This window comes from Enhydra lutris, unplaced genomic scaffold (assembly GCF_002288905.1).
Source record: "Enhydra lutris kenyoni isolate GAN:26980312 unplaced genomic scaffold, ASM228890v2 scaffoldscaffold22, whole genome shotgun sequence".
In the NCBI taxonomy this organism is placed as follows: Eukaryota; Metazoa; Chordata; class Mammalia; order Carnivora; family Mustelidae; genus Enhydra; species Enhydra lutris.
The window spans coordinates 6732944-6759399 of record NW_019154106.1 but is presented as its reverse complement, the minus strand read 5'-3'; the positions used below and the strand labels follow the sequence as shown (position 1 = coordinate 6759399).

The 26456-nt window shown below is 61.2% G+C and overlaps 4 protein-coding genes across 12 annotated transcripts; 3 read left to right on the top strand and 1 right to left on the bottom strand.

Annotated features, from left to right (window-relative positions):
- Positions 1 to 868: 868 nt before the first annotated feature.
- On the top strand, positions 869 to 2720 carry LOC111149646 (Sjogren syndrome/scleroderma autoantigen 1). Of its 2 annotated transcripts, XM_022506845.1 has the most exons (4): positions 872 to 1421; positions 1518 to 1669; positions 1812 to 1896; positions 2288 to 2720. In XM_022506845.1, the coding sequence occupies exons 1-4, from the start codon at positions 1403 to 1405 to the stop codon at positions 2629 to 2631; spliced, it is 600 nt and encodes a 199-aa protein (XP_022362553.1). In that variant the 5' UTR covers positions 872 to 1402; the 3' UTR covers positions 2632 to 2720. The 2 variants fall into 2 exon arrangements, with proteins under 2 accessions (XP_022362552.1, XP_022362553.1); XM_022506844.1 differs by having other exon boundaries at positions 869 to 1669; positions 2288 to 2666.
- Positions 2721 to 3587: 867 nt separating this feature from the next.
- Positions 3588 to 5141, top strand: LOC111149649 (family with sequence similarity 89 member B). Of its 2 annotated transcripts, none has more exons than XM_022506847.1 (2): positions 3588 to 3904; positions 4354 to 5141. In XM_022506847.1, exons 1-2 carry the CDS (start codon positions 3605 to 3607, stop codon positions 4591 to 4593), a joined length of 540 nt encoding a protein of 179 aa, XP_022362555.1. In that variant the 5' UTR covers positions 3588 to 3604; the 3' UTR covers positions 4594 to 5141. The 2 variants fall into 2 exon arrangements, with proteins under 2 accessions (XP_022362555.1, XP_022362554.1); XM_022506846.1 differs by having other exon boundaries at positions 4315 to 5141.
- A 2096-nt stretch (positions 5142 to 7237) lies between these two features.
- Positions 7238 to 23140, top strand: LOC111149429 (EH domain binding protein 1 like 1). 7 transcript variants are annotated; one of them, XM_022506483.1, is made up of 19 exons: positions 7238 to 7586; positions 10247 to 10304; positions 10507 to 10602; positions 10866 to 10919; positions 11011 to 11189; positions 11280 to 11422; positions 11978 to 12046; positions 12141 to 12303; positions 12472 to 14473; positions 14932 to 15089; positions 15178 to 15226; positions 15622 to 16293; positions 20723 to 20792; positions 20918 to 20973; positions 21070 to 21193; positions 21466 to 21565; positions 22198 to 22271; positions 22369 to 22483; positions 22624 to 23140. In XM_022506483.1, exons 1-19 carry the CDS (start codon positions 7483 to 7485, stop codon positions 22721 to 22723), a joined length of 4386 nt encoding a protein of 1461 aa, XP_022362191.1. In that variant the 5' UTR covers positions 7238 to 7482; the 3' UTR covers positions 22724 to 23140. The 7 variants fall into 7 exon arrangements, 6 of the variants coding, with proteins under 6 accessions (XP_022362191.1, XP_022362193.1, XP_022362190.1 ...); XM_022506485.1 differs by having other exon boundaries at positions 7239 to 7586; positions 12472 to 13216; positions 15622 to 16332; XM_022506482.1 differs by having other exon boundaries at positions 7239 to 7586; positions 15622 to 16332.
- A 64-nt stretch (positions 23141 to 23204) lies between these two features.
- On the bottom strand, positions 23205 to 26389 carry LOC111149431 (potassium two pore domain channel subfamily K member 7). Its single transcript, XM_022506489.1, has 3 exons — positions 25850 to 26389; positions 23955 to 24353; positions 23205 to 23699 (listed from the first exon to the last, which is right to left on the bottom strand). Exons 1-3 carry the CDS (start codon positions 26376 to 26378, stop codon positions 23494 to 23496), a joined length of 1134 nt encoding a protein of 377 aa, XP_022362197.1. The 5' UTR covers positions 26379 to 26389; the 3' UTR covers positions 23205 to 23493.
- Positions 26390 to 26456: the final 67 nt, after the last annotated feature.

Sequence of the window (26456 nt, the reverse complement as noted above, 5' to 3'; positions counted from 1 at the left end):
AGGGCTCTCCAAGTAAGCAGGCGGCAGCAAGGGTCAGAAAATGGCAGTTTCAGGCAATCTATGTAGAAGGAAGATGGGGCCAGGAGAAGGGCGTTCAACCTTCAGGTAAGAATGCAGAAGCATGTGCTGTCTAGTTAAAGGAGGATGTTGCCAATGAGATTACGGGGAAGGGGGTGTCTAAATCCTAGCTCCTTCTCCCCTGCCCTGCGAACCGCCTTAAGGCCCTTCAGGCTACATTTTAGGGCACCATTGCCTGCCCCATCTGGCTTCTCCAAACCTAATAAGGGAGAGGATGCTTAAAGAAAAAGAACACAGGGACGCCTGGGTGGCTCAGTGGGTTAAAGCCTCTGCCTTCGGCTCAGGTCATGATCCCAGCGTCCTGGGATAGAGCCCGGCATCGGACTCTCTGCTCGGCAGGGAGCCTGCTTCCTCCTCTGTCTCTGCCTGTTTCTCTGTCTACTTGTGATCTCTGTCAAATAAATGAATAAAATCGTTAAAAAAAAAAAAAAAAGAAAAGAAAAAGAACACAGAAGGTGGGGGGGTGGAATCGAGTCCAGTCTTCAGGGAGCACGAGTAATTTTAACAGAGACCCACCTAAAAAACAGCATAATGGCCATAACCATAACTATTCTAGATCATTCAGCTTCACCAACCCGCGGGAAGCGCTCCGCGGCCGCTGGACCCCGACCTGCACATGCCCAGTACAGCGCTTATCAGCCGGCCCGCGTTTCAAGGACTTAGATTAAAAAAAAAAAAAAAAAAAAAAAAAGTGAGGGGCGGACTTCGCATCAGTCCCAGGCCTTTGGGTTAAGGGAATCGGCAGACTGGGCCTCCGAACATGCAGAAGGGGGTGAGGGTGTCTTGAAATAGGCTGAACGGTACAGAAAGGGAGGACGACCCCCCGCCTGGTCGGTCTTGCGGGTTAAGTGAGAAGCACTGACGACTGAAGAGGCTGTACGGGGGCGCAAGGGGCCACTTGTTATCATCAGGGGTGCTGTTGATTACGCCACTGCCCCGCTTGCCCCGGGTCCCACTTGTGCGCAAAGGGAAATCCAAGGGGAGATGGAGGCCAGCGGGAATTTCTCAAACCAAGTGGTCCCCATCTGCGGCGGGCAGGAAGGGCGACCCCGCGCAGCCACTTTCAGGTCCTGCGAGCGGCGTTAGGCCGGAGACTCCCGTCCTGCAGCCCAGCGAGCCCAAAGTTCGTCTACCGGGTTCGCGCGGAGGAGCTCGCCCACAGGCCAAAAGCTCCAGCAGCAGACACGCCCCACTGCGGGCAACTTGACGTCTGAGAGGCGCCATTTCCGCCCTCATCCTGGGCCTAAAGAGAGGGGGCGGAGCCTAGCGGAAAGCGCTCTGCTTGTACGTCACGTCCGGTGAGCCTAGTGGCGACAACGGCAACATGGCTCTGAACGGTGCTGGTGAGGGTCTGGGCTGTGGGGGCCTATGGTTGAAGGGTGCAGGAGGTAGCCCGCTCGGGAAAGACCCCTCTGTCTCTTGTGCCTCTCTTCCCCCAGAAGTCGACGATTTCTCCTGGGAGCCCCCAACCGAAGCGGAGACGAAGGTTCTGCAAGCGCGAAGGGAGCGACAGGATCGCATCTCCCGGCTCATGGGCGACTACCTGCTGCGTGGTTACCGCATGCTGGGCGAGACGTGCGCGGACTGCGGGGTGAGGAGAGACTCAGGACGTGGGATCCGGGTTGGGGCCGCGGACCAGGCCGCACGGCCCTTCTCCAACTCTCCCCTCTGGACCCCATCGCCCTGCGTCTCACCCTGTGTCTCATCCGTACCCGCGTCCTTTCTGCTTCTAGACGATCCTCCTCCAAGATAAACAGCGGAAAATCTACTGCGTGGCTTGCCAGGAGCTCGACTCAGACGTGGATAAAGATAATCCGGGTGAGGGGCGAATGTGCTTGGAGAAGCTGCGTGGTGATAGAGGCCTAGGAACAGTAGGTTTGGGAGGTGACGGTGGAGTCTGTGGGTGAGGCGGAGGTAAGGCGCTTTCCCTTTTTGGCTCTAGAGAGGACCATTCATTCAGTAGAAGCACTAAATACCCGTGTGCCGGACACTATCAAGAGTCTGAGCTCAGTTGGACATAGTCCTAATGGGAGAGATGAAGCAAGGGCATAAATAACTCTGACACAAAGAAGACAACGGATGAGTTACCTTATACAGGGGAAGGGAAAACATCTCAAGCATAGGAAGACCAGAGCAGTAAAGAGAAGGTGGCCCAGGGCTGATGGGGGACAGACTTCCTGACCACTCCATCCACTTTCTCCTCTTTTAGCTTTGAATGCCCAGGCTGCCCTCTCCCAAGCTCGGGAACACCAGCTTGCCTCTGCCTCGGAGCTCCCCTCTGGCTCGCGGCCAGCCCCTCAGCCCCCAGTACCCCGTCCAGAGCACTGTGAGGGAGCTGCAGCAGGGCTTAAGGCAGCCCAGGGGCCGCCCCCTCCTGTTGTGCCTCCAAATGCAGATGTCCTGGCTTGCACACAGGAGGCCCTCCTGCAGAAGCTAACTTGGGCCTCAGCTGAGCTGGGCCCTAGCACCTCCCTGGAGACCAGCATCCAGCTGTGTAGCCTAATCCGGGCTTGTGCTGAGGCTCTGCGCAGCCTGCGGCAGCTGCAACACTGAGAGGCCCCTCCTGAGAAAAACCCTCTAGAAAAACAGCTGTCCTCTTGTGTGGTTTGTTCTTTTCTTGGTTCTGAGTGTGCATGCCAGCTCCAGCTCCACTTGCCTTTTTCCTACCTTTGGTCTCTTACTCTACCACTGTCTGCTCTCCTTGATGCCCTGAGAGATTCCTTGGGCTTGTTTGTGCTTGGTTTCCCCCACTCAGAATGAGGGGGGAGGGAGAGGACTATGTGATATTTTTTTCGGAGGAGGAGATCATAGCCTCCTCAACAGCAGGAACAAGAGGGATGGACCTCTGCGGCATCCCTGCAGCCTCCTCAGCCATCCAGTGCTCAATTCCCAGTCTTGAGTGAGATTTTGGGTTCCAGCCCCTTTTGGTATCTTCTCTGTCCCCTGAGCATTCTGATACCATCATCCTGACCCACCTCATGCCCAGTCAAGGTATTCAGACATGAGACACTGGGGGTATAGCTCAGTGGTAGAGCATTTGACTGCAGACATGAGACACTGACAGGGCGTCCGGTTTCACGATAGGGACCCAGTGTGGACTTAATTCAAGTTTCCTGACTCCCTACCCCCAGGTTTAGATCCTTTCCTTGGGGAGTTAAAATTGAGCAGAATAATTAAACACATTTTTGTGGGGGGAGCAAAGAAGAACCGCGAAGGAACCCCATTCGCCGCTTTCGGTCTCTTTCCGCGCCTCTTTTTCTCGCTCCGTTCTGGTGGATACCCCATTCCCTTTCTCAGCTTTTCGCGATGTGGTCCCACCACCGTAGCCCTTTTAAGAGAGGCCCCGCCCATACGAGGGGGGTGGGGCAGGGGCGGAGTCGGAGGAGTCGGGGAAGGAACAAAGCGCGGCCTGCGGGCGGCGGCTGGGCTCGGCCGGCGGGGCCGCGCGGTGCGGGGCCTGCGAGCTGCGGCCCGGGCGGAGGGTTGAAGGGAAAGAAGCAGCATCGCCGTCCGCGCCGGTCGGGCCATGAATGGGCTGCCCTCGGCCGAGGCGCCGGGTGGTGCTGGCTGCGCCCTAGCCGGGCTCCCTCCGCTACCGCGCGGCCTCAGCGGTCTTCTCAACGCAAGCGGGGGTTCGTGGCGGGAGCTGGAGCGCGTCTACAGCCAGCGCAGCCGCATCCACGACGAGCTGAGCCGCGCGGCCCGTATCCCAGATGGGCCCCGCTACGCTGCGGGCGCCACCAACGCGGGACCCGCCGCCGGTCCCCCCGGCCCACGTCGCCCTGTCAATCTCGACTCAGCACTAGCAGCGCTGCGCAAGGAGATGGTGAGCGGCTGGGCCCCGGGCCAGCTGGGCAGGGGGCTGCAGCTGAGCATGAAGGTCCCGGGGCGGAGCGCAGTCAGAGGCCCGTAACCGGGATCTCATGGCTTGAGCGTCAGAAGAACTGCAGAAGCGGGTTGGGTCAGAGGGGTTACAGTAACAATGATTATAGTTGCCGTTTATGCCAGCAGTTATCATGTATTTTTAAGTGCTTTACTCATGTTACTTTATTCTATCTTGCTAGGTAAATGTTATCCCTATTTTACAGATAAGGGTCAGTGACTTGTCTAAAGATTCACAGCTTGCAGATGGCGTCCGCTGTCCCCAAAAGTTTGTGCTTAGAGAGGTGCAGGAAGATTGGCTAGGGCTGAGGGTGGCCTGGACCCCAACCCCAGCCCACCCTCAGTCTTTTGCAGGTGGGGCTGCGGCAGCTGGACATGTCCCTACTGTGCCAGCTGTGGGGCCTGTACGAGTCAATCCAAGACTATAAGCACCTGTGCCAAGACTTGAGCCTGTGCCAGGACCTGTCATCCTCCCTGCACTCAGACAGCTCTTATCCACCTGATGCTGGCCTGTCTGATGACGATGAGCCTCCCGATGCCAGCCTGCCCCCGGACCCGCCACCCCTCACTGTGCCCCAGACACACAATGCCCGGGACCAGTGGCTGCAGGATGCCTTTCAAATCAGCCTCTGAAGAGCTGGGGGTGGGGGGAACACGCACCCATGCAAAAGGCTCAAAAACTCAGCCCTTAGTCAGGACTCAGACTTCTAGTGCCTGCTTTCCCTGTATCACCTCACTTCACGAGAAGGCAAGCCTTTGGGCCCCTCAGACGTAAAATTGCCGACCCCCTCTCTCCTGACTCTGGTTAGCTAGCGCTGGGGCAGGCACCTGGGCTACAGCCTTGGCCCATGGCACCGAACTTCCACTCCTCCCACATGTGTGCACCCCAGCTTGGCCAACCTGCTGTCTGGTGGTGGGGCCCAAAGCATCTGGCACTCCGCTTGACATCTCTGGGATGGGATGAGTGCCTGGTTCCCATCTCCTTTTCACCTTTTGCTGCTATTGGCAGCTGCTGGCTCAGGGGCATCCCACCTCTGGTCCCTGCGTTCCACTGCTCTAGACCAGGGCATCCCCATTCTTGCACCCACCCACGGCCGGGAGGGCCAAGGCTCCGTGCTGGATGTTTAAGTTTAGGGGCCAGACTCTTGGGCACGTAGGTAAATAAATACTCTCTCAGCGTTCTTGTGTTCTGAATGCCTGGCTCTGGGGCGGGGAGATAGCGGTGTTTCTGGAAAGTGCGGTCCCGCGCTCCGCCGGCAGGTGGCGCCGAAGACCCCCGCCCCCCGCCCCTCGACGAGTGGAAGAAAGGCTTGCCTACCAAGGAGTGCGAATCCTCCCTCCACCTACCGGGCTGGGGAACATGCGGAGCTGGCGGAGCTAGCACCGCGGTCTGCGACGGCGGGCGAGTAACTTTCCCTCTGGCCGGAGATCTGGGAGCCCAACCCTCCCCGCCCCGCCAACTCGCCTTGGTCCTTCCTGGCCCGCCGGGAAGGAAGGAGAAGGAGCCGCCTATCTTGAGAGAAACTTTCCACCCCAAGTGGGGGCGGAGCTGGGGCGGCACAGGAAATGGGTGGGCCGGAGCCAGCGGACCTAGGGGCCCCTGGGAGGGAGAGGGGAAGGCGCCTCCAGGATGCGCCCGGGAGCTAGTGAGTGCTCTTCGGGTGGGAGGAAACAGCTGCAGGGGCAGAAGGGGATGAGGTGGCGATGGCCCACACTTCCCCAGAGGCCACATAAGCCCTGGGCGACGGGGTGGGGAGAAAGGACCAGGGCCCTGCGCTCCCGGGCAGGAGATCCAGCTCTAGTGAGGAGCGTTTATGTTCCAGACGCTCCCATTCTGCACTTACTCTTGTATGGGCCGCCTGGCTGCCCAACAGCATTTGGAGACTTTAGGCCTGTGTATGAGGGACTTCCTCTTAGAGGGGACCACACTGCTGGGCCTGGGAGACAAACCCGTGTCAGGCTCGCCGGAAGAAGCCTGCACATTTGGGGATGATGGGTGTTCAGACCTCCAGGCACACACATAAAACCCCTACAGCTCCCTGAGACGAAGAGGAGAGGACCTCGTGGTTACACACTTAGGCTTCCAGGCTGCTCACCCCCACACCCTGCGCACGGTCCCTTGCCTCTGGAGACAACAGCCGGCACTCTTGGCAGATCAGAGAGCCTGTTCAAACCAAGTATTTATTAAGCACCAGGTTGCAGTCCGTTCACAAACCTTGCCTAGTGCCGGCAGGGAGGGAAAACTGAGGAGCTGCCCCAGGGCAGTTCCCTAACTCCGGCCCTGACACCTGGAGGTGCTCATTAGCATGCTGGGCCCGAAGGTAGGTGATAAGGGCTCTGATCTAGGTGTGAACAAGGCAGCTAATGCCTGGGGCAGGCTTCTTAGGAGAGGGAGAGTATATGTGTGTGTGTGTAGCCCAAGCTCCTGCTTAGACACACACACACACACACACACACTCTCTCTCTCTCTCTCTCTCTCTCTCCCTCCCTCCCTCCAGCTGCAATAACGGATTCCGTTTAATGAGACCTCAGAAAATCAGCCAGTCTACGTAGGGAATGCTTCCCAAGATTTCCTACTCTCAATGACTGTGTAAGAGTCAGAACTATAATTATCCCTATTTAACAGAGGTAGAAACTGAGGCTCAGAATGTTAGTACTTTGCCCAAGGTCACACGCTTGTTGGAAATCAGCTGCTTGTGGGGTGTTGGGACTGTCTTCCCACTTGACAGCCAAGGAATCAGGTTCCGTGACTGGCAAATGCGTGCTACCCAAAGGTAGGGACACTCCAGTTGACCCCTGATTCTGCTCTAAGACCTGGGTGACAGCAGGAGTCTGCCACCGCAGTGTTGACAGTTGGCTCTGGCCCAGATTCGCAGCGTGGCCCTGAGCATGTCTGTTCTTTCTGGGGCTCTGTTTCCCCCACCTGTGAAATGGGGCCATCATCAATCAGTACGTACCTCCCAGGGCTGTGGGCAGGAAGGGTGGCGGCCCGGGCAGTGCTCCTGAGGGCGGCACCAAGTTGCTGGTAGCTCTCTCCCCGGCCCACGCGTCCACACCGCCTCCGCGCGCTATCAGCGGGCTGTGCTGTCCGGGCGGCCCCCTTGGTACGCCCCCCAGGCACCCCCCAGCTCCCGCCCCAACAGCGGCAGCCGCGCGAGGCCCCGGAAGCCGGGCCGCCCCGCCCCCCGCTCCCGCCCCGGCCCCGGCCCCGGCCCCCGCCCCACGCCGGAGCCCCGCCCGCCTTCCGACGGGGGTGCGGCTCCAGGAAACGGCGCGCTCGCCGCTCAGCGCTCCCGCGACCCGACGCGCCCTGACAACCCGGCCGGCTCAGCTCGACCACCCGGCGGGCCCCAGCGGCGGCAGCGGGGTGATCGGCTTCGGGTCCGAGCCTCGGACATCGACGGACGGGGCGGGCGGCGCGGATAGCAGCCCGGGGGGCCATGGGGACCCAGGCCTGGCCAGCGGCCGTGGGCCAGCGGGAGCCCCGAGTCTGAGGAGCGGGCGCCGGGGGCGGCGGGGGCCATGACCTCGGTGTGGAAGCGCCTGCAGCGCGTGGGCAAGCGGGCCGCCAAGTTCCAGTTTGTGGCCTGTTACCACGAGCTGGTGGTGGAGTGCACCAAGAAATGGTGAGTGGCAGGGAGGCCTGGGGGCCTCCGCAGACCGGCTGGGACCCCACGGCGCCGCTGGAGCCCGAGAGAACCCTGCCCCCAGCCCGGTGGCCCCTTGCCCCCACCTTGGGCCCTGGTGTGCCCGACACAGAGACTCAAAAATGCCTCTGCAGCTTGTGGGACCCCTGGAGTTGAGGGTGTGGGTCGCTTTTGGGGAGTGGAGGTCAGAGCTGGCAGGCCTGAGAATCTGTCTGTGCTCACACCTTCCCTAGTGGCGCTCAGCGCTGGGGGAAGGGAGGTCTCATGTTTTTGTGACCAGAGGGACGGTTGGGGTAACATCAGAAAAGGGAGCAAATTCTGAGGTCTGCGGGTGGCCTGGTCGTGGCAGAAACCTCCATGGACCGCAGCGCAGAGCAAGGGTGTTGCCCCCTCCTCCTCTGCCCGCTTGTTGAGCCAGAGGAACCCACATGCACACTTCAGCCAGAGTGGGTGCTGGGAGGCTGGCTGTGTCTCCACAATGTCCTTAAAAGGGGAAACTGAGCACTGGGAGGGATGAGGAGGGAGGCCCCATCAGCTTAAAGGAGCCTGAGGGCCGAAAGGGTTCTGAGTCTGGGAGGAGAGGGCTTGGAGGGTGCGGCTGCCGGTTGGGGAGGATAGGTGAGAGTATACAGGACCTAGCTGGACCGCCTAAGGGCCCCAGGGGGCATCTTGTTCATGTGCTCCTACCCGCAGCTGCCGGGACCCCTGCGTCACACCCTAAATATACGTGTTCACTGGTGTTCACTGGTGTTCGCTGGTGTCGGCTTCCCTTGGCTGGATTAGGACACAGCTGTGGGGGCCTCACCCGCCAGGGCCAGGCCCGGCTAAATTTAGGCTCCCAAGAGGAAGAGCTGCTCAGGCAGGAAGGGATTATGGGGTCCAAAGGGAGGGGAATGAGCAGGAGGCTAGGGTCCCTGGGGCAGCAGCCATATCCCTGGTTTTGACTGGGCCAGCCAGAGGGTCGGCTCACTGCCTTGGCAAGGCCCAGAAAAGACCAGGGCCTGGCTAAGGTAACACAGCACAGGGCTAGGATTTGAACCCCGGCCTCTGACTTCTGCCTTCTGTCTTCTGCCCCAGGATCCTGGGGGAGGCCAAGGTGGGGACGCTGGGCATGGTCCCAGAGCCCAGGCCTGGGGTGCGGGCAGTGGCAATGCATCTGAGTCACGGGAGCCCAGGCTAGGAAGCTGCCCCTGCCCAGGTCTTGACTCCCCAGGAGGGTGTGCCCAGCCTGAGTCAGGCCGCCTGGCCAGACCCCGCCCTCTCTAGGCACCCCCTGTCTGCTTCCCCTTTCTGGGAAGTCCCCATGGCTACCTTGCTCAGCCATCGCCTGCAGTCTGGGGGTGGGAAGGGGAGCTTGGCTGCAGGCCGGAGGGCTCTGGGCTCTGCTTTGTGACCTTGCCTGGCTCCCAACCTCTCTGGGCCTCAGCATCCTCAGGGGCTAACCAGGAAGCCATTTGTCCAGCCTCAGCCCACAGAGGGACGGTGAGGTAGGCAGACCTAAGCGTCCTGGCTTGGGGCTGGGCACAGGCAAGAAGGCCTCTTGTCCTGTCCTCGGCCTCATGGTCTCCTCAACCACCCCCACCCTCCTGGGTCATAGCTGGACCCTCTAACCTGAGACAGCCTTCTCCCTCCCCGGCCCAGCCATGTGTCAGTTCTGGGCGGCTGGGCCCGGCGCAAGCAACTTGTTGCTCTTGTGTTATGTCTCTTCACATCTCTGCTTCTCCCCTGAGTCTGCCCTGGCCTGTGCGGTTCAGCCTGGTGGTCACCCTCTGGAAGTCTTCCTTGATGCCCCTTGTGGGAGTCAGGAGCCCTGCAAAGCTAGAGTCCAGAGCTCAGGGTTTGAGAGTTGGGGAGCATGGCTGATTCTCAGGGCCTCCCGGCTGTGGGTGGGTATCTAATGGCAAGCTGACCCTCTTCCTCTCCGACCACCTCCCACCCTCTACCCCTCACTCTGACCCCAAGCCTCCCCCCAACCTCAGACCTTTGCGCTTGCCGTTCCTTCTTCCTGGAGCCCTCCTTCTCCAGACCTGCGCACAGCCTGTCCCTCCCCTCTGAGCCTCTGCTCAGACACCCCAACCTCAAGAGGATCCCAGTGGCTCTCTCCCATCTCCCTGAAGTCCGCTTGTTAATTTATTTTCCTTCTTGACTGGCACTCTTCCCCAACCTCTGTCGTCCCCAGTCCCTGAAGGGCCTTGCCTCCCCTTAGCTCTGCTCTGCCCCTAAACTGGGCTAGGTTTACAGGGTGCACTCCCCCCATATTTGTGAGTGAACAGGTTTGTTTAACTCTGAGTCTGTCTCTCTCGGTGTCTCTAAGTCTGTGTCTCTTGCAAGGTCCTTGCTGGGTTTATGTGGGTCTTTCTGTCTCTGTGTGTGCCCGTCTCTCTGAATGTCACCGCTGTCTTGCTGTCTATCTTCACGATCCCTGCAGACCCACATGGGGCCTTTGCCCTTCTGCCCTGGGCCCCGCCCTGCCTGCGCGGCCTCACCCTGCTCCCTGTGGCTCCCGATAACCAGCTGCCTGGGCCATCTCCCGGGGGGAGGGGGATGTGGGCAGAAAGAAGACCCCGGAGGAGATGGAGAGCCAGGCCGGCCGGCCGGGTGGGCCTAACTGAGTAGAACCTCCTTCTCCCTACCCCCAGGCAACCCGATAAGCTGGTGGTGGTGTGGACCCGGCGGAACCGACGAGTCTGCTCCAAGGTGGGGGAGGTCGCCAGCTGGGGGTGAGGCCAGCCGGGTGTGGGGACAGTGTGTGAGTGAGGCCTGATGGGGGAGTGGAGTCAGGTGTAGGTTTGGATCTGAAACCATATAAAGGAGAGAAAGATGAGGTCGAATCTGGGGCTAAGGGCAGGGGGCGAGGGGAGAGCCGTGAGCCAGGGAGACCTCAGACCGTGCCTTACAGGCCCACAGCTGGCAGCCAGGCATCCAGAACCCGTACCGGGGCACTGTGGTGTGGATGGTGCCGGAGAACGTGGACATCTCTGTGACCCTCTACAGGGTGAGTCCCTAGCCCTTCTACACAGGTGGGAATGGGGTGAGGGGGGCAACACGGGGATCCCCAGTGAGTTATCTATCCAAATAGCAGAGCACAAAGGGGTGACACTGAGAACCGAGATGGGGGTGGGGGTGGCCCAGGAGGTCTCCTCGGAGGAGGTAGCATGCACACGTGGGGCCACGAGCAGTATGAGAGACAGCTGGCCCTTCTCCCCACGCTGCCCTCACCCCAAAGCCCCTGTACTCACCAGTGCCCCCTTTCCCCAGGACCCTCACGTGGACCAGTACGAGGCCAAAGAGTGGACATTTGTTATTGAGAATGTGAGTGGCCCGGCAGGCTGGGGCCCGGGCTCTTGGGGGCTGTGGGACGGCACTGATGGCCCTTCCCCCGGCCCCTCTCCCTGGCCTGCAGGAGTCTAAGGGGCAGCGGAAGGTGCTGGCCACGGCCGACGTGGACCTGGCCCACCACGCGGGGCCCGTGCCGGCCCCAGTCCCCCTGCGGCTGCGGCTAAAGCCCAAGTCGGTGAAGGTGGTACACGCCGAGCTGAGCCTCACCCTCTCCGGGGTTCTGCTGCGGGAGGGCCGCGCCACGTGAGTGCCCGCCCTCTGTCCTTGGCCTCGGTCTGCACCTCCGACCCCAGCCCTCACCCCCGACCTCTGACCCCCCACGCCCCCCACCAGGGACGATGACATGCAGAGTCTTGCCAGCCTCATGAGCGTGAAGCCAAGCGATGTGGGCAACCTGGACGACTTTGCTGAGAGCGATGAGGAGGAGGCTAATGGCCCAGGGGCCCCCGAAGCACGGGCTCATGCCCTGCAGCCAGGTGGGCTCATAGCCTGCCGTGGATGAGATCACCAGTACCGAGGGAGGGTGGGGGTAAGCCGGGCTGCGGGCCGCTGGCGCATGCCCAGTCGGGGGGCTCGCTCCTGCTCAGGCAGTCCCAACCTGCCCAGCAGCTCTGACTGTCCAAACTTGGCTCCTAGTCCCACGGCAGCCTAGCTCATTAGCTGAGTCCCCCAGGCCCTCTCCTCAGCCCGGACGGGGTGCCTGCCCAGGTTGGCACCTGTCCTGAGCTGGCCCGGCCGAAAGCGTGGCGGGGAGATGCCTGCCTGGTTCCCCAGCCCTCGCCACCCACCCTCGTGCTCAGCCACTAGCTTCCTCACCCTTCCCTTGGCTCGTTAAGGCTTTGTTTCTGTCTGTCCCTGCGGTTCTCTCTCTCTCTTTCTCTGCATCCGAGGGCCTGTCTCTTCTCGCAGGCCGGGGCGGTGCCCTAAGGCTGGGGCGTTTCCCAGGTAGGCCCAAGACTCTGGTTGGGGGGAAAGGGGTCCGACCTGAAGGGCCCTCCCCTGGGCTGACCTGCCCCCTATCCTCCCCCCAGACCCACCTCGGGAGCTGAAGACAGTTTGTGAGGAGGAGGAGGGGTGCCGGGTACAGCCCCTGCAGGCAGGTGAGGCCCAGGCTGGGGGGCTGGGGCTGGGGAGGGAATGGACCTCTAGTCTCAGGGCCCAGGCCTCAGCGCCCCTCCCTTCCTTCCTCCCCAGCTGCCCACCCTTCTAGCACGGAGGATACCAGCCCAGCCCCTGTGAGTGCCCCTGCGCCCCCAGCCAGGGCCTCCCGGGGCCAGGGATCAGAACCAGCTGCTGTGGCAGGGGGCCAGGAGGGGCTCAAGGCCCCGAGGCCCCCGGGAACCCCACCAGAGAGGAGGTGAGATTTGGGATGGACCCTGCCTCCATCCCCTGCCCCACTGTTAGAAAGCTCCATTCCCCCTACCTACCTGCCTTTCCAGGGCCTCAGCAATCAGAAATGTGGGGATGGGGCTGTCAGTGGGGAGCTACGTGGGTTCCCCAATGCTTTCTCCTGCTCTCCCCTCAGGTCCTCAAGACAGCCAGGCCAGGATGCGGCCCCCACCCCAGCCCCTCGGCTCCGGAAAGGCTCTGATGCCCCTTGGCCCCCAGGCGCCCAAGGGGAAGATGAGGCTCCCAAAGCCTTAGGGGCTCCCCTAGCAGGAGTGGGTTCCTCTGGGGAGACCCAGGCCCAGGGAAGCCCTCAGGAAGGGACAGAGGCTCAGGGACTCGGGCTGGGCCCGGGCATCGAGGGTGGAGGCTCCAGAGTCTCTTTGGTAGGGCAGAAACCCGAGGTGGAGGAGGGGAGCTCTGGGGACAGGCCAGGGGCTAGGGGGATGGACACCGGGCACGAGTCAGGAGGCAGAGAGGTGAACACTAAGAGGTCAGACATTAGCGCGGGGAAGGCTGAAGAGAGTTTAGAACCGAGTCAAGTGGATGCTAAGCAAAGGTCAAAGGTGAGACACGAGGACACCAAGGGGTCGGAGGCTACAGGGGTGATGTCTGAGGCCAGATTCAAGGAGACTCCCGAGGCTCCTTCAAGGGGCTGCCAGGGAAGGGCAGGGGTCAGGAGCAGGAATGAGGCTCCCACAATCCTGAGCGCGCCCCCAGCGGAGCCTGCGGGGCACACCTGGCCTCTCGGTGACCTCAAGGGGGCCAGGGCTGCCACAGGCCAGGAGAGAGAGGGTGCAGAGGTGAGAGGCAGAGCCCCTGGTGTTGGGGGGACAGGCCCGGAGCAGGGTCCCTCTGTTGGAGCAGCAAGCATCAGGTCCCAGGTGAGCAGGCACCAGAGGGCCCCACCAGCAGCTGACCAAGGAGATATGTCTAGGGATCTGGGGTTTGGGGAGGCACAGGCTGGGGATTTGAGCATCCTGGGAACAGAGACTAGGGTGGCAGAGTCACAGGTACTGGGGACCCAGGAGACAGAAATGAGGGGATCAGAATTCCCAGAGATAGAGACTGGGACAGCAGAAGCTGAGGTATTGGGGGCCCAGGAGGTGAAGACCGTGGGATCAGGGGTCCTGGACTCAGAGGCTGCCAGAATGGCAGAGTCTGAGGAACCGGGAACCCAGAAAATGGAGGCTGAGCATTCAGGATTTCTGGGGACAAAGATTAGGATGGCAGAGACTGAGATATTGGGGACCCAGGAGCAAGCTAGTGGTTCAAGGATACTGAGGATAGAGGCTGAGACAGCAGAATCTGAAATATGGGGGGCCCTGGAGACAGAGGTGGGAGCTTCCAGGATGCCAGAGATAGAGGCTGGGAGGGCAGAGGTGGAGATATTGGGGACCCAAGAGACAAAAGTTGGGGTTTCAGGGATAAAATCTGAGATAGCAGGGACCCAGGAAATAGAGGTGGGTGGTTCAGGGATGCCAGTATTCGAGACTGAGATGACAGCAACTGAGATACTGGGGGCCCAGGAGCTAGAAGCTGGGGGTTCAGGGGTCCCCAGGACAGAGAATGAGATAACAGGAGCCCAGGAGACGGAGGTGACAGATTCAAGGGTTTTAGGGACAGAGGCTGGAATGGCAGAGGCTGAGGAACTGGGGACTCATCAGACAGAAGTTACAGTGTTAGAGGCTGAGAAGGCTGAGACTTTGGGGGTCCAGGAAGCAGAGACTGGGCTTGGGGGGACCCTCAAATACGAGGCTTTACAGGATCCCATCACTAAGTATGGAGTTTTAGGGCCTCAGGGAGCAGAGGCAGAGGTGGAGAGTACAGTTTTAAGGGTCCAGGAGGTGGAAGTTGGGGCTCAGGGGGTTTCAGAGACCAAGTCTGGGGCTTGGGGAGCCCTGGAAGCACAGGTGGAGGGTTTTGGGCCACCAGAGAATGAATCCGGTGTTTTGGAGGCCCAGGATGCAGAAGCTGGGGTCTCGGGGACGGAGAAGGGGAAAGAAGCTGAGGCAGACCTCCCAGAGGCCAGCCTGACTGAGGTGCAGGTGGCCAGCGGGGCAGGGGCCGGGGTGCCCAAGCCCTCAGGGGCCTCTTCCCCAGAGGAGCCTGAAGAGGACAGGAGGCTGCCGGGCAGCCAGGTAGGGATGGGGGCCGCCGAGCGCCCAGTCTGCTGCTTCCCACTAACCTGGGGCTGAGCTAACGGCGGCTCTGCATGGACCCACCTGGTGGACTGGGGAGTGGTGGGACAGGGGCTCAGCTTCAAGGAGCCCCCCTCACCCTCTCCTCTCGCAGGATGCCCTGGCTCCCCCTTCTTGTCTTCCCTGGGCTGCATGGAGCCGGACACCCCCTAAGCTGATTTTCTGGGCTGACCTTGAGGTGTGGCTGCTGGTGACCTCTGATCTTGCCTGGGGGCCACTGACCTTTTAGGTGATCTTGGTAGATAACCGCAGAGCTGGAAACCCTTTGCCTGGTCCCAGGGCTCTGACCAGTGGTCTCTGGTGATCCCTGCAAACCCAGAGCTGGGGCTGTTTTCTGCCCGAGGGGCAGAGGGCACGGTCCTATGTTCACATGCCCTGAGCCCATCCTGTGTCCCTAGGCACCGCCTGCCCCAGTCAGCTCCAGTCAGTCCCTGCTGGAGTGGTGCCAGGAAGTCACTGCTGGCTACCGTGGCGTCCGAGTCACCAACTTCACTACATCGTGGCGCAATGGCTTGGCCTTCTGTGCCATCCTGCATCGATTCTACCCAGACAAGATGTGAGCCGCCAGAGCGGGTGGGAGAGAATGAGGGAGCCTCCCGGGAGGGCTGTGGGAGCCCAGCCTCTGACCAGCGCTCTCTCTGCAGCGACTATGCCTCCCTGGATCCGCTCAACATCAAAGAGAACAACAAGCAGGTGAGATGCGGCGGGAACCGCGCCTGGAGAGAAGGGTTCTAGAGCCAGGCCTAGGACTAAGATTTCGGGCGGGTCCCTAACTCCTCAGGAGAGGAATCTGGGGGCTGCAGGGCCCCAGCCGAGGACTTTGGAAGTTTTGCCACTTTTTAACTCTCTTGAGCTTTAAATCGTTCGTTTTCCTTAGTTTAGTTTAGTTTTGTTTTACAGCATATTTCCACCAGATGGTTTTTCCCAAACCACCCTTTGGTGTGCGGTTGCTGGGTGACGGCGGGGGCGGGCCCTGCAGCTAGATTTCCCCCAATGGAAGGGGGAAGGCGTTGCTAGGCTGCCCCTGGCGTGCCAGTTGCCGGGTAACGCCCGCCGCCGCCGCTGATCCCCAGCGCCCCCATTCCTAGGCCTTTGATGGCTTCGCGGCCCTGGGCGTGTCGCGGCTGCTGGAGCCGGCGGACATGGTGCTGCTGTCGGTGCCCGACAAGCTCATCGTCATGACGTACCTGTGCCAGATCCGCGCCTTCTGCACCGGGCAGGAGTTGCAGCTGGTGCAGCTGGAGGGCGGCGGCGGCGCCGGCACGTACTGTGTGGCCGGCGCCCGGCCGAGCCCGCCCGACGGCCTGCACGCCGGGGGCCTGGCGCAGCGGCTGCGCGAGCACCGGGCCGAGGCGCCGGAGGAGCCCAAGGGGCCCAAGGAGCCCAAGGAGCCCGAGAAGCCCGAGAACCGCGCGGACCGGGCGGCTCCCGAGGCGGCCTCCAAGGACCACGGTGCCGAGGCGGCCCAGGAGGCGCGCGCGGCGGAGGCCCCTCCCGACGGCCCCGGAGCCCGGGCGTCCGTGCCCCCGGCAGAAGGGCTGGTGAACGGGGCCGGGGCGCCGGGCGCGGGGGGCGGTGTGAGGCTGCGGCGGCCGTCGGTCAACGGGGAGGCCGGGCCGGTGCCCCCGCCCCGCGCGCACGGCTCCTTTGCCCACGTGCGCGACGCCGACCTGCTGAAGAAGAGGCGCTCGCGGCTGCGGAACAGCAACTCCTTCTCGGTGGACGACGCGGACCCGGGAGCGGCCGGAGCCGCAGGAGCCGCAGGAGCCGCTAGTAGGACTTCCGGAGCGGCGGCCGCAGTGAGTGCCCCCTGTGGCGCGGGGATCGGGAGAGCGGGGCAGCGAAGCACGGGCCCGGAGGGGTCCCAAGAGCAGGGCTGGCCCAGGGCGGCGGGATTCAGCTGGACCCGGCGAGGCGCTTTCTGAGTGGAGGGACCGAGGTGCTGCGGAAGAGTCCCCCGGCGAGGTAGTGAGCTCCTGCGCTGGGGACACATGCAAGCCGAGGCCCCCCAGGCCCCGGAGCGGCGGCGGGGGCAGAGGCTCCACCTTTGTCTCCAGTCTTGGGATATAGGCTAATGGTCTCTAATGCCTGACACCCAGGTGGTAGACTCGTGGGCTGGAGTAGGACGTTCCTAGAAGGTTTCACGTTTTCAGCACTCAGCGCACTGCTGTTTATGAACTGTAAAGTGGGTTGGGCGTTTCTTTCCCTGCAGGGAAAAGGTCACCCTGCAGGTGACCCAGGGGCCACCGTTGTCCTGTAAGCTGGGACAGAGCTTCTGTGCTCACAGGGACCATGCAGGGCCTCCCAACCCCAAGGATCTCTGACTGGGATCTTTAACTCCAGATCCTGGAGACCCATTCTTCTCTGATAACGGGAGGTTGGAGATGGTAGACCCAGCCAGGTGCCGATGTCCCCTGCCCCTGCCCCTGCAGATCTCAGGGTGTCCCATGGTCACTGCACTGAAAGGGGGACGGTCCCAGAGAAGGCAGGAATTTGCTCAAGAAAACTGAAGCCATTTCGGCTGAAATGGCTTTCCAACTGGGGTTCCTTCCGTCCAGTGCACCCGTCCTGCCTGTGACAGCAGGGGCAGCTCTGTGAGGCCATCCATGCCTTCAACTGCCCGGGGATGACCCCTGAGTTCTAAAGAAAGGAGGGCACACACTGGGAAAGTCTTTCTGGAAGAAGCAGCCATGTGAGCGAGGCTGATAAATCAGGTGGGCAAGCTTTCCCAGATGAAAGCTGAGAGGGGGTGGTTCTCACGTGGGGGGACCTGCTGCAGCTACTGCTGGCAGGAAAGCTCGGGTCTCACTTAGGGATCAGCCTGCCTATCATCCCATGGAACTAAGGCCTGCAGGTGGGGATGAGGCCGCGTTGCAGAGACAAAGCCTTGAGGACAGAATCAGAGGCAGGCATTGGGAATGAGAGACAGGAGGGGCCCAGAGGCACCCATAGGGGATGTGGTAGGCAGGGGTCAGACACAGCCACCCATGGGCCAATCTGTTGGCCCCTGGCAACGCCTCCTTGATGTGTGTCAGTGGCTCTTTAAATCTCAAAGGGGAGGCTCCATCCTATACCTTTCTCTGCCCAAGTCCCAGCATCTGGTCCTTCCAAGCCAGGCTCCTCTCCAGACCTTGTCCCATAGGCCTGGAGGGGGCACCTCGTTTTGTTTTGTTTCTTTTTTCCCCTAAAGATTTATTTATTTATTTATTTATTTATTTATTTGAGAGAGAGAGTGAGAGAAGCAGGAGGAAGAACAGAGGAAGAGAGAGAGAATCTTGAGCAGAGTCTGTGCTGAGTGCCAAGCCTGATACAGGGCTCGATCCCATGACCCGGAGATCATGATCTGAGCAGAAACCAAGAGTCAGACCCTCCACTACCCAGGCACCCTGGGACTCCTCCTTCTTGGCCATTCCCATCCCCCATGCCCCATACATGCGGTGGGAGAAGGTCAGGCCTGTTCCTGCCCTTGGGAGCTCCCAGAGTCCTGGCTGGGATGAAGTCAGGCACCTTGAAGCTGGGGTGGGGTGGAAGCAACACCATAGGGAAGGCAGGAGCCTCTGCCCAGGAAGGCTTCCTGGAGGAGGGGCCATACATGAGGGTATAGAAAGCGGAATTGGGGTCAGACATGAGGAAGCACTGGCATTCCCATCAGGGCTGGTGTGAGTAAGCTGAGTTGTTGCTGAGGTTGGGGTTTTCCCTTCACCCTCCTGCCTCTGCCTGCTCTGCCTGGTGAAGAGCCCACTTCCCTGTCCCTCGCCTGTCCCCATGACTCCTTATCGGCTCCTAACTGACTCCACACAATGCCCCTTCTAGGGAGGAATGATCACCCCATTTTGCAGGTGGGAACATTGAGGCTCAGGGAGATGAAGGAAGAGGCAGAGGAAGTTGAGGTTCACCTGTGAACCCAGAACTCTTAAATGGCACTTTCTATAAAGCCCCGCAGTATTGACTGGCTGTGTGACTCTGGGCAAGCCATTTAACCTCTCTGTGCTCTCTCCCTGAGGATGAGAAGCATGCAAGGGCGTGAAAGTTCCTCCCAGAGTGGCCTTGCGACACCCCTTCAGGGTGCTGTCAAAAAAAGGGGAACTGTTGGGGTGCCTGGGTGGTTCAGTGGGTTAAGCCTCTGCCTTCAGCTCAGGTCATGATCCCAGTGTCCTAGGATGGAGCCCCACATCCGGCTCTCTGCTCGGCAGGAAGCCTGCTTCCCCCTCTCTTTCTGCCTACTTGTCTCTGTCTGTTAAATAAATAAATAGAATCTTTAAGAAAAAGTGGGGGGGACTGTGTTCTCCCCTAGATGCCTTTCTGGAGCTTTGCGACCCCCAGATTACACAGGGCTGCACTTCCTCCCACACAAAAAAGACACAAACAGAAGCCCAGTGGGTGTGACTGGCCCAGAGGCAAAGAGCAAATTGGTGGCCAAGCTTGGGAACAGATCACGGGTTTGGACAGCCCTGGGTGCTAAGCCAGGCTCTGTATGAGCCTCATCGCTGACCTCCAGTTTCCTCATCTGTAAACTGGGGATGGTAATCACTGGACGCCCGGGGTCGTTGGGGGAACTGAAGGAGTCTGTATATGCGCTGCGCCGAAGGCATCAATGTTTAGTCAACAGCCCTTCATCGGTGGTCCCCACGTGCACCCCCTGGCCACCCCTCCCACCCCCGTCTGCAGGGGCTACCTCTGGGCAGGGAGACACGGGTAGCCAGCAGCCATGACGGCATGGGCGCTGTGATGGGGACAGCCTGGGAGGCCATGCAGGAGCACTATCCAGCCTGGGGATCAGTGAGGCTTCAGGATGTGTGAAGGTGAGGGAGGGGGACAGAGCCTGTGAGAACCCGAAGGGGCCTCAAGGAGGCGGAGCTGAGCTGGGTCATGAAGCTTGCTGATGTGAGGCCGCCCCAGAGAGAGGCCATTCTGGGCAGAGGAAGCTATTTGGGGAAGTGAAAGTCCACGCGCACGGTTAGGAGGTAGTAGTAGAGGCCGGAGCTGCCACCAGGTCTTGGCCACAAGGCTGAGGGCTGAGGCGGGGGTTGGGGGAGACTGACACCAGCGCGTGACTGCTTTAGGAAGACCCCTCAGTTGTGGCTTGAGGGTGGAGTCGGCAGGCAGGGCTTGGGGAATGGCTGCTGCTGACCCAGGCCACAGAGGACGGCCCCTGAGCGGGGTGTGTCAGGGGTGCCTCTCTGAGAAGCGCAGGGTGGGCTGGACAGCCAGGTGGTTCAAGCCCTTCTTCCCACCCTGTGACCCAGAAGGGGGGCTGGAGCAGGAGCCATCAGAGGGGACCTGATCTATTGGTGGACCTGAGGCCCCCCATCCCTCCAGCTGCCTCTCCCAGTGGGTGGCCAGGGGTGGGGCCTATTAAGGGCCAGGGGCACCTGGGTGGCTCAATGGGTTAAAGCCTCTGCCTTTGGCTTAGGTCATGATCCCAGGGTCCTGGGATCGAGCCCAGCATGGGGCTTTCTGCTCCGTGGGGAGCCTGCTTCTCCCTCTCTCTCTCTGCCTGCCTCTCTGCCTACTTGTGGTCTCTGTCAAAATAAATAAATAAAAAATCTTAAAAAAAAAAAAAAAAGGGCCAGCCCTGCCTTTCCAGGCTGAAATTGGTAGGTCCAGCCAACCTGGCCTTTTCTGAGGGTCCTGTGTAGAGCCCAGCAGGCGTGAGATTTGATAAAGTGGGAGGGTGCCCCCTTTTGGCTAGGACATGTAGGTGCCAGTTCAGGATGGCCTTGGTCCTGCAATGAGTTGTATCAGGTCAACTCAGTAGCACGTGATTGAGACGTAAGTGCTAGGTGGTGCAAGTGGGAAGTGGCCTGATGGAGCTCCATGGAGGAGGGGACAAGAGAGGGAGGGAGAGGCCCCTGTCAGGTCCTTCTCAGCCTTTTATCCCTGGCTCTCACAAAATCCCCCTGAAGCCAGGGTTTATCAGCCCAGCCCCAGGAACAAGGACTGTGCAGCTCCAAGAGTGGGAGTAGACCGGCCCAGGACCACAGGGCCAGGGAGGGTGAAGGCCTGAAGAGGCAGTTTCCCTAGAGGGGCTGGGGTGGAGCTCTGTGCACTCGGGACTGGAGAAGCAGCGGGGTGGGCAGGGCCTGAGCTGAGGCCCTCCTGTCCTACCTGTGCAAGAGGCTATGGCTGGCCCCAGGGGGGTACTGTTGGGAAAGCCCTACAAGGCCTCACTGGCCTCTTTCTCCACAGGAAGGCCTGAGCCCTGACCCCAGCTCAGCCCCTGGCCCACCTACAACCACAGCCCCACAGCAGCCCCCTGGTGAGTAGTTCTGTGGGAGGAATGACCCAGCTCAGTTCAGGCTGTTCACAGATCGATCGTGAGCTGGGGATCCTCTGGGGGGCTGGTGTCAGTTGGAGATGACTTAGCTTGGTCTCTGTCTGCAGGTGGGAGTGCCCCCTCGGAGGAGCCACCCCCAAGTCCAGCGGAGGAGGCTGGGCTGGTAAGATGGGCTGGGGCAGGCGGAGCTGGTGGGCGGCACTCTCTAGGCAGAGCCTGGGCTGAGCCCACTCCGGCCTTTGCCCCGCTTTTTTTGCAGCAAAGGTTCCAGGACACAAGTCAGTATGTGTGCGCAGAGCTGCAGGCCCTGGAGCAGGAGCAGAGACAGATAGACGGGCGGGCAGCCGAGGTGGAGACCCAGCTGAGGAGCCTTATGGAGTCAGGTGGGGTAGGCCTCCGAGTCCCCTCGCCAACACACGCTACCAGGTCTGCCTAGCCCTGCGGCCCTTCCCGATCTGGGGAGGAGTTGGGATGAGGCAAGGCTGGGGTCACTGTCCCATTTACAGCTGGACAAGGGAAGCAGCTTGCTGGAGGCACACGGCTCTGGTTTCTGGGATGCCTACAGGGAAGCAAGCACCGTCCCCACACCCCAGCCACCCTACTCCTGCCCTCTGGGTTGCGGGCAGGCCTTGTGACTGTCCTGGCCTGGTTCTAGGTGCCGACAAGCTGCAGGAGGAGGTGCTGATCCAGGAATGGTTCACGTTGGTCAACAAGAAGAACGCTCTCATCCGGAGGCAGGACCAGCTGCAGCTGCTGTGAGTGCAGACAGGCCCCGCCCAGTGCGGGCAGGCCCCACCCTTCACGGGCTGGTCCCGCCCAGCGCAGGCAGGCCCCGCCCAGTGCTGGCGCCATCCACAGCCAACCCAGGGCCTGCAGAACAGAGGGAATCTTGGTGGCTTTGGTCTGTTATTCACCGCTTTCTTCTTTCTGCAAAGATCTTTTTGAAAAGTTGTTCAGTCATCTTATTTCCTTCCCCGGAAAAGTCCTGTATAAGTTGTACACCTTGTAAATTGGTACAATTTAGGAGGCAGTTTTGCCTCCTTTGCATTTTGGATCATTTTTCAGAATAACTTTGGTCTAATACTTAAGGCTTATGAATAATGATCATCAAAATAATCCTGCAAGGTTGTTTCTTTAAAAAGAAAGAAAAGAAAAGAGCAGAGTGGTGGGGATGGGAGAAGACCATATAAACATCCAGAACTCGGGGAACAGTTGGAAGATGATTTGGTGCAGGGAGAGGGATACAGAGCTGCCTTCAGGCCAGCCCTCCCCACAACGGGTAATGAGGTGGGATGGGGGGGCAGGGAGGGGTCACAGCGGTGGGACCCCTCCCCCTCCCTTTCCCCTGTCCGCGACCCACCTCCCCCCGCCATCCCCACACACACAGCATCGAGGAGCAGGACCTGGAGCGGAGGTTCGAGCTGCTGAGCCGGGAGCTACGGGCCATGCTTGCTATCGAAGGTGGGCGATGGGGCCTGGGAGATGGGGCGGGAGGGTCTGAGAGCCAGGACAGAGCAGGGGCCGGCGCCTCCTGACCCTCAGCCTCCTCCACCCTCAGACTGGCTGAAAACGGCTGCGCAGCAGCACCGAGAGCAGCTTCTGCTGGAGGAGCTGGTGTCCCTGGTGAACCAGCGCGACGAGCTGGTCCGGGATCTGGACCACAGGGAGCGGATGTGAGTGGGGCAGGGTCCGCGTGGGGGTTTGGGGGGCGAGGGGTGGGAGGTGCTCGCTCCGGCCGGCGGGGTAGGGGGGGGCGGCGGTGCGCAGAGCAGGCGCAGGGCCCCGACTCTGACTTGAAGCCGCGCCCTCGCAGCGCCCTGGAGGAGGACGAGCGCCTGGAACGAGGCCTGGAGCAGCGGCGCCGCAAGCTGAGCCGGCAGCTGAGCCGGCGCGAGCGCTGTTCGCTGAGCTGAGCCCGGCCCGCCCGCACCGCAGGCTTTCCCGCCGCTGCCACCGCCGCGCGGGTCGCCGCCCCGGGCTGGCGCTCCGGAGCACCGGGGCCGCAAGGCCGCAGCGCGCCGCTCGTGGGGGCCGCCGCCGACCCTGAGCTGGAAGGAGGAGGGTGGCCCCTAGGGCCGGACCGCCGGGAGCGGCTGGACGGCCGTGCCGTCCGGACCGTATTTATTGGTCCTTGTGAGTGCGTGAGGGTGTGTTCGCGGGGCCGGAGGTGGGGGGCGTCCCAGGAGCGCCCCGCAGAGCCACCCCTCCCCGATGGCGGGGCCCAGGCCGGCCGCCGCCGGAGCAGGGATGGCCGCTGAGTCGGGGCGTCCCCGCCCTCCCCCCTTTCCTGATCTTCGTGAGCAATAAAGTTGGACAAGCCTTTCTCAGGACTGGGGCTTTCAATAGACGGAAGGGGGTGGGGCTGAGGCCGATAAGGTCGTCTGGGATCCCGAGTGGGCCCCGTGCGGGCTTGGAGGTTCCCAGAGGCAGCCGAGGGCCCTGCTGGGCCTTTACCCTGAAAGGATGGTGCGGTTTCAGGATGATGGGGTTTGGATCATCGATCGCTTTAGGAGTCCCATTGAAAGAAGAGACGAAAATAGTCGGGGTTATTGGCCCCGCTTTTTAAAATACACTATTGCCTGAGGGCCTTACAGTCACCCCCTCCCCTCCCCTCCCCTGTCTGGAGGCTTCCTCTGGAGGCTTGTCCACCTGGAAGGAGCTCAACTCCATCACTTGACCCCTGTCAGCAAGTCGGGGCCCGTTCTGGGGCTGCAGCTGAGGGCGCCAGGGTGCTCAGAGCCAGGTCATCCTGGCCCAGGATGCCACCTTGGTCTTCAGCAGTCATTGGGCCACTGGACCCAAAGAACTTGACCAGGGCACGGGCCTGTGGCAGCTCTGAGAAGGTCTCCACAACGAGCAGCATGGCCAGGAGCCCGAGGAGCAAGTAACCTGGGGAGGAGAGGTGGGCTAGGGCAGCTCCCTGCTCCCCTCCCAGGCAGGTGACCCCCCACGCCTGGCGCCTGGTGCCACTCACAGTCCTCTGAATGCGGCCATCAGGGTTCTTCCAACCACAGCCCGCACCCCACACCCTAGGTAGGGCCTTCACCTGTGCTGCTTAGCCTCCCCAGCCCTTTATGGGAGTCCTGGTCCCAGCTCCTGGTCCCTTATCTCCTTTCCCTCCCACTCTGTGGCAGCCGGACTCACCGAGAAGGGCCAGCTGGCCAAGGTGGTAGAGCACAGGGTGTAGGCTACGGCCACGGCCCGGCAGCAGGTCCCCCAGGCCGATGGTGCTGAGCGAGCCAAAACAGAAGTAGACAGCCTCCAGCAGGCTGCAGTCACCCTGCAGACCCCACAGCACCAGGGCCGGCAGCAGCACGAAGATCGCGGCCACCAGCAGTCCCCATCCAGCCGCCTGCAGCAGCGCTGCCCTGGCCGGGGCCAGCTGCCACCGGCTGGCTCCCCAGGCCCCCGGGCGACAGAGCAGGGGCATCAGGCAGCGGCGCAGGGTGGCCAGGAGCACGAGGGAGGCTGGCAGCCCGAGGGCTGCGTAGACCATGCAGAAAGCCTTTCCGCCAGCCGACAGTGGGGCCGTGTAGCCGTAGCCTGGAAAGGAGCAAGGCGGTGGGCAATCAGCCTGTGAGAGGGATGCTAGTGTCCCCCAACCAGGCCTCCAGCAGAAGGCTGCCCTCTGGTGGCCGAGATGATGGGAACTGTTCTGGCTCGGGCTCTGGCTGGCTTTGCTCCTCTTTTGCTGGGGGTCTTAGGCAAGTCTCTTAACCTCTCTGGCCGCTCTTCTCAGTTGGTTACATGTCCGACTCTTGATTTTGGCTAGGTCATGATCTCAGGGTCTTGAAATCGAACCCCCGTGGGGCTCTGCACTGAGCCTGGAGCCTGCTTAAGATTCTCTCCCTCTCCTTCTGGGCACCGTCCCCCCCAACCCCCCGCTCTCTAATAAATAAATAGATATATAAATAAACAAACCTCTCTGGCCACTCTTTTCTGGAAAATGTAGGAATTAGAAGAGGCAGTCACCTTAGGCCTCTTGTAGCTGGGACAGTTCTGAGAACTGCTGTCCTGTCCCAGGGGAGGCTGGGTGTTCTCAGATTCCTCAGCTCTGCCCTTGACCGATACAATACTTGCAAATCCACTAGGAAGAATGGTACCCGCTGTTTCACCTCCTGAAGGAGTACTGAGACATCCCGTGCGCTAGGCCTTGCTCTAGCATCTGAGTCTGTCCGGGCCCTGCTTTGTGGTGCGGGGAGACAGGTGCTGCAAAAGAGGCAGCACGCCCGAGAGGGTATTCTAACCTGCAAAAGCATGTGCAAAGTTAGGGAGAGGTGGGAGAGCAGGGAGTGCTGGGAGAACAGGACTAGCTAGTCCTGCCAAGGTTATAAACTCAAGTGCCTAGAGGAGCCAGAGGGGAGACAAGAGGGAGTGGTGGGGACTGTGCTGGCCCGGGGAGGACATGCTCTGCCCCAAAGGGTAGGCCTCTTCCAGACAAAATGGAACCCCTCACAGGGATTCTGGCCCAGTGCAAAGAGGTTTCCTGATTGTTCACAAGAACCAGGCAATATAGACCTTCATTCAAAAAACATTTAGACACTTTCCAGGATGAAAAACCTGCAGGACTGGGGGTGGGGTGTGTGTGTCCCATTCCTTTATTTCTCTGGTCCTTTGCACATGCTGTTCCCTCTGCCAGGAATTCCTTCCTCCCTCATCTCCATGCCCTCTTGCCATGGCTAACATCTCATCAGGACTTCCTCCCCTGGACACTCTCTCCTGAGTCGGTGGTCCTAATCTGTATCCGGGGTTCACTCAATTTTCCTCCACCCAAGAATTCACCCCACAATACCTGTCCCCTCCCTTTGTCTCAGGCCCTGGGGTCTGGTCTTAGGGGGTGTCAGGGGGTGTGGCTGAGGACACACCCCACCTGGCAGCTGAAGTGGAAGCACCAGTTGGGGTGTTTGTGTGGGAAACACCAGCTGTGACATCACGCCTAGTCAGGCCTGGGCTCTGGCTGGCCTTTGGGGGCTGGGAGAAGGGCTACACCCCCAGGGCCCCCAGGAGTCCCCTCCTGCCCGGCCGCCTGGCGCCCTTACCCGTGGTGGTGAGGATGCTGGCAGTGAAGAGCAGGGCCGAGGGCAGGTCCCAGTTCCCGGCCTCTGAGCCATTGCCCAGGCTGGAGACCCCGTGGACCTGGGCTGCCAGAGCGATGCCCAGCAGCTCCTCCAGGGCCCCAGGAGGCAGGCAGGCCCCATACTCTGCCTGGAAAGTGGCCAGCTCGGCCCTGAGCTTGGCCTGGAGCTGCAGCGCTGGAGGCCCCTCCAGGGCCTGAAACACCGCAGCCCCAATCCCCAGGGCCAGCAGGTGGGCCACCACCAGTAGTGGGAATCGGGCCCAGGGCCTCAGAGCCCCCATGGTGAGCCGCCGGGGGTTGGAGGTGCTGTGGGAGCTGCTGCTGTGCCAACCGCAGGCACCTGGGAGGGGCTGGGCAGGGTGGGGCCGGGAGGAGGCGCTGGGGCGTGGGTGGCTGGAGACAGAGGGACGCCTGGGACTGGGACGCCAGGGAGATGTGAACAAGCTTGGAGGCAATCTCGGTCCGTCCTCCCTGTTTCTGGGCCCAGACATTATTTGCCCAATTCCCCGCAGCTGGGGAGATGCGGGTGTGGAGCCTCAGGGGGAGGCCTGGAGAGCGAGCGACTGGCT

Excerpts from the sequence above, each read along its gene's own strand:
- LOC111149649 (XM_022506846.1), top strand. The coding sequence starts at position 3,605 with ATGAATGGGCTGCCCTCGGCCGAGGCGCCGGGTGGTGCTGGCTGCGCC. Across the intron at positions 3,905-4,314 it reads CAGCGCTGCGCAAGGAGATG|GTGGGGCTGCGGCAGCTGGA; the intron begins GTGAGCGGCTGG and ends AGTCTTTTGCAG.
- LOC111149429 (XM_022506482.1), top strand. The coding sequence starts at position 7,483 with ATGACCTCGGTGTGGAAGCGCCTGCAGCGCGTGGGCAAGCGGGCCGCC. Across the intron at positions 11,190-11,279 it reads CTGCGGGAGGGCCGCGCCAC|GGACGATGACATGCAGAGTC; the intron begins GTGAGTGCCCGC and ends GCCCCCCACCAG. Across the intron at positions 21,194-21,465 it reads GAGGAGCCTTATGGAGTCAG|GTGCCGACAAGCTGCAGGAG; the intron begins GTGGGGTAGGCC and ends GCCTGGTTCTAG.
- LOC111149646 (XM_022506844.1), top strand. The coding sequence starts at position 1,403 with ATGGCTCTGAACGGTGCTGGTGAGGGTCTGGGCTGTGGGGGCCTATGG. Across the intron at positions 1,670-1,811 it reads AGACGTGCGCGGACTGCGGG|ACGATCCTCCTCCAAGATAA; the intron begins GTGAGGAGAGAC and ends TTCTGCTTCTAG. Across the intron at positions 1,897-2,287 it reads CGTGGATAAAGATAATCCGG|CTTTGAATGCCCAGGCTGCC; the intron begins GTGAGGGGCGAA and ends CTCCTCTTTTAG.
- LOC111149431 (XM_022506489.1), bottom strand. The coding sequence starts at position 26,378 with ATGTCTGGGCCCAGAAACAGGGAGGACGGACCGAGATTGCCTCCAAGC. Across the intron at positions 24,354-25,849 it reads CAGCATCCTCACCACCACGG|GCTACGGCTACACGGCCCCA; the intron begins GTAAGGGCGCCA and ends GCTCCTTTCCAG. Across the intron at positions 23,700-23,954 it reads TGGCCAGCTGGCCCTTCTCG|GTTACTTGCTCCTCGGGCTC; the intron begins GTGAGTCCGGCT and ends TCTCCTCCCCAG.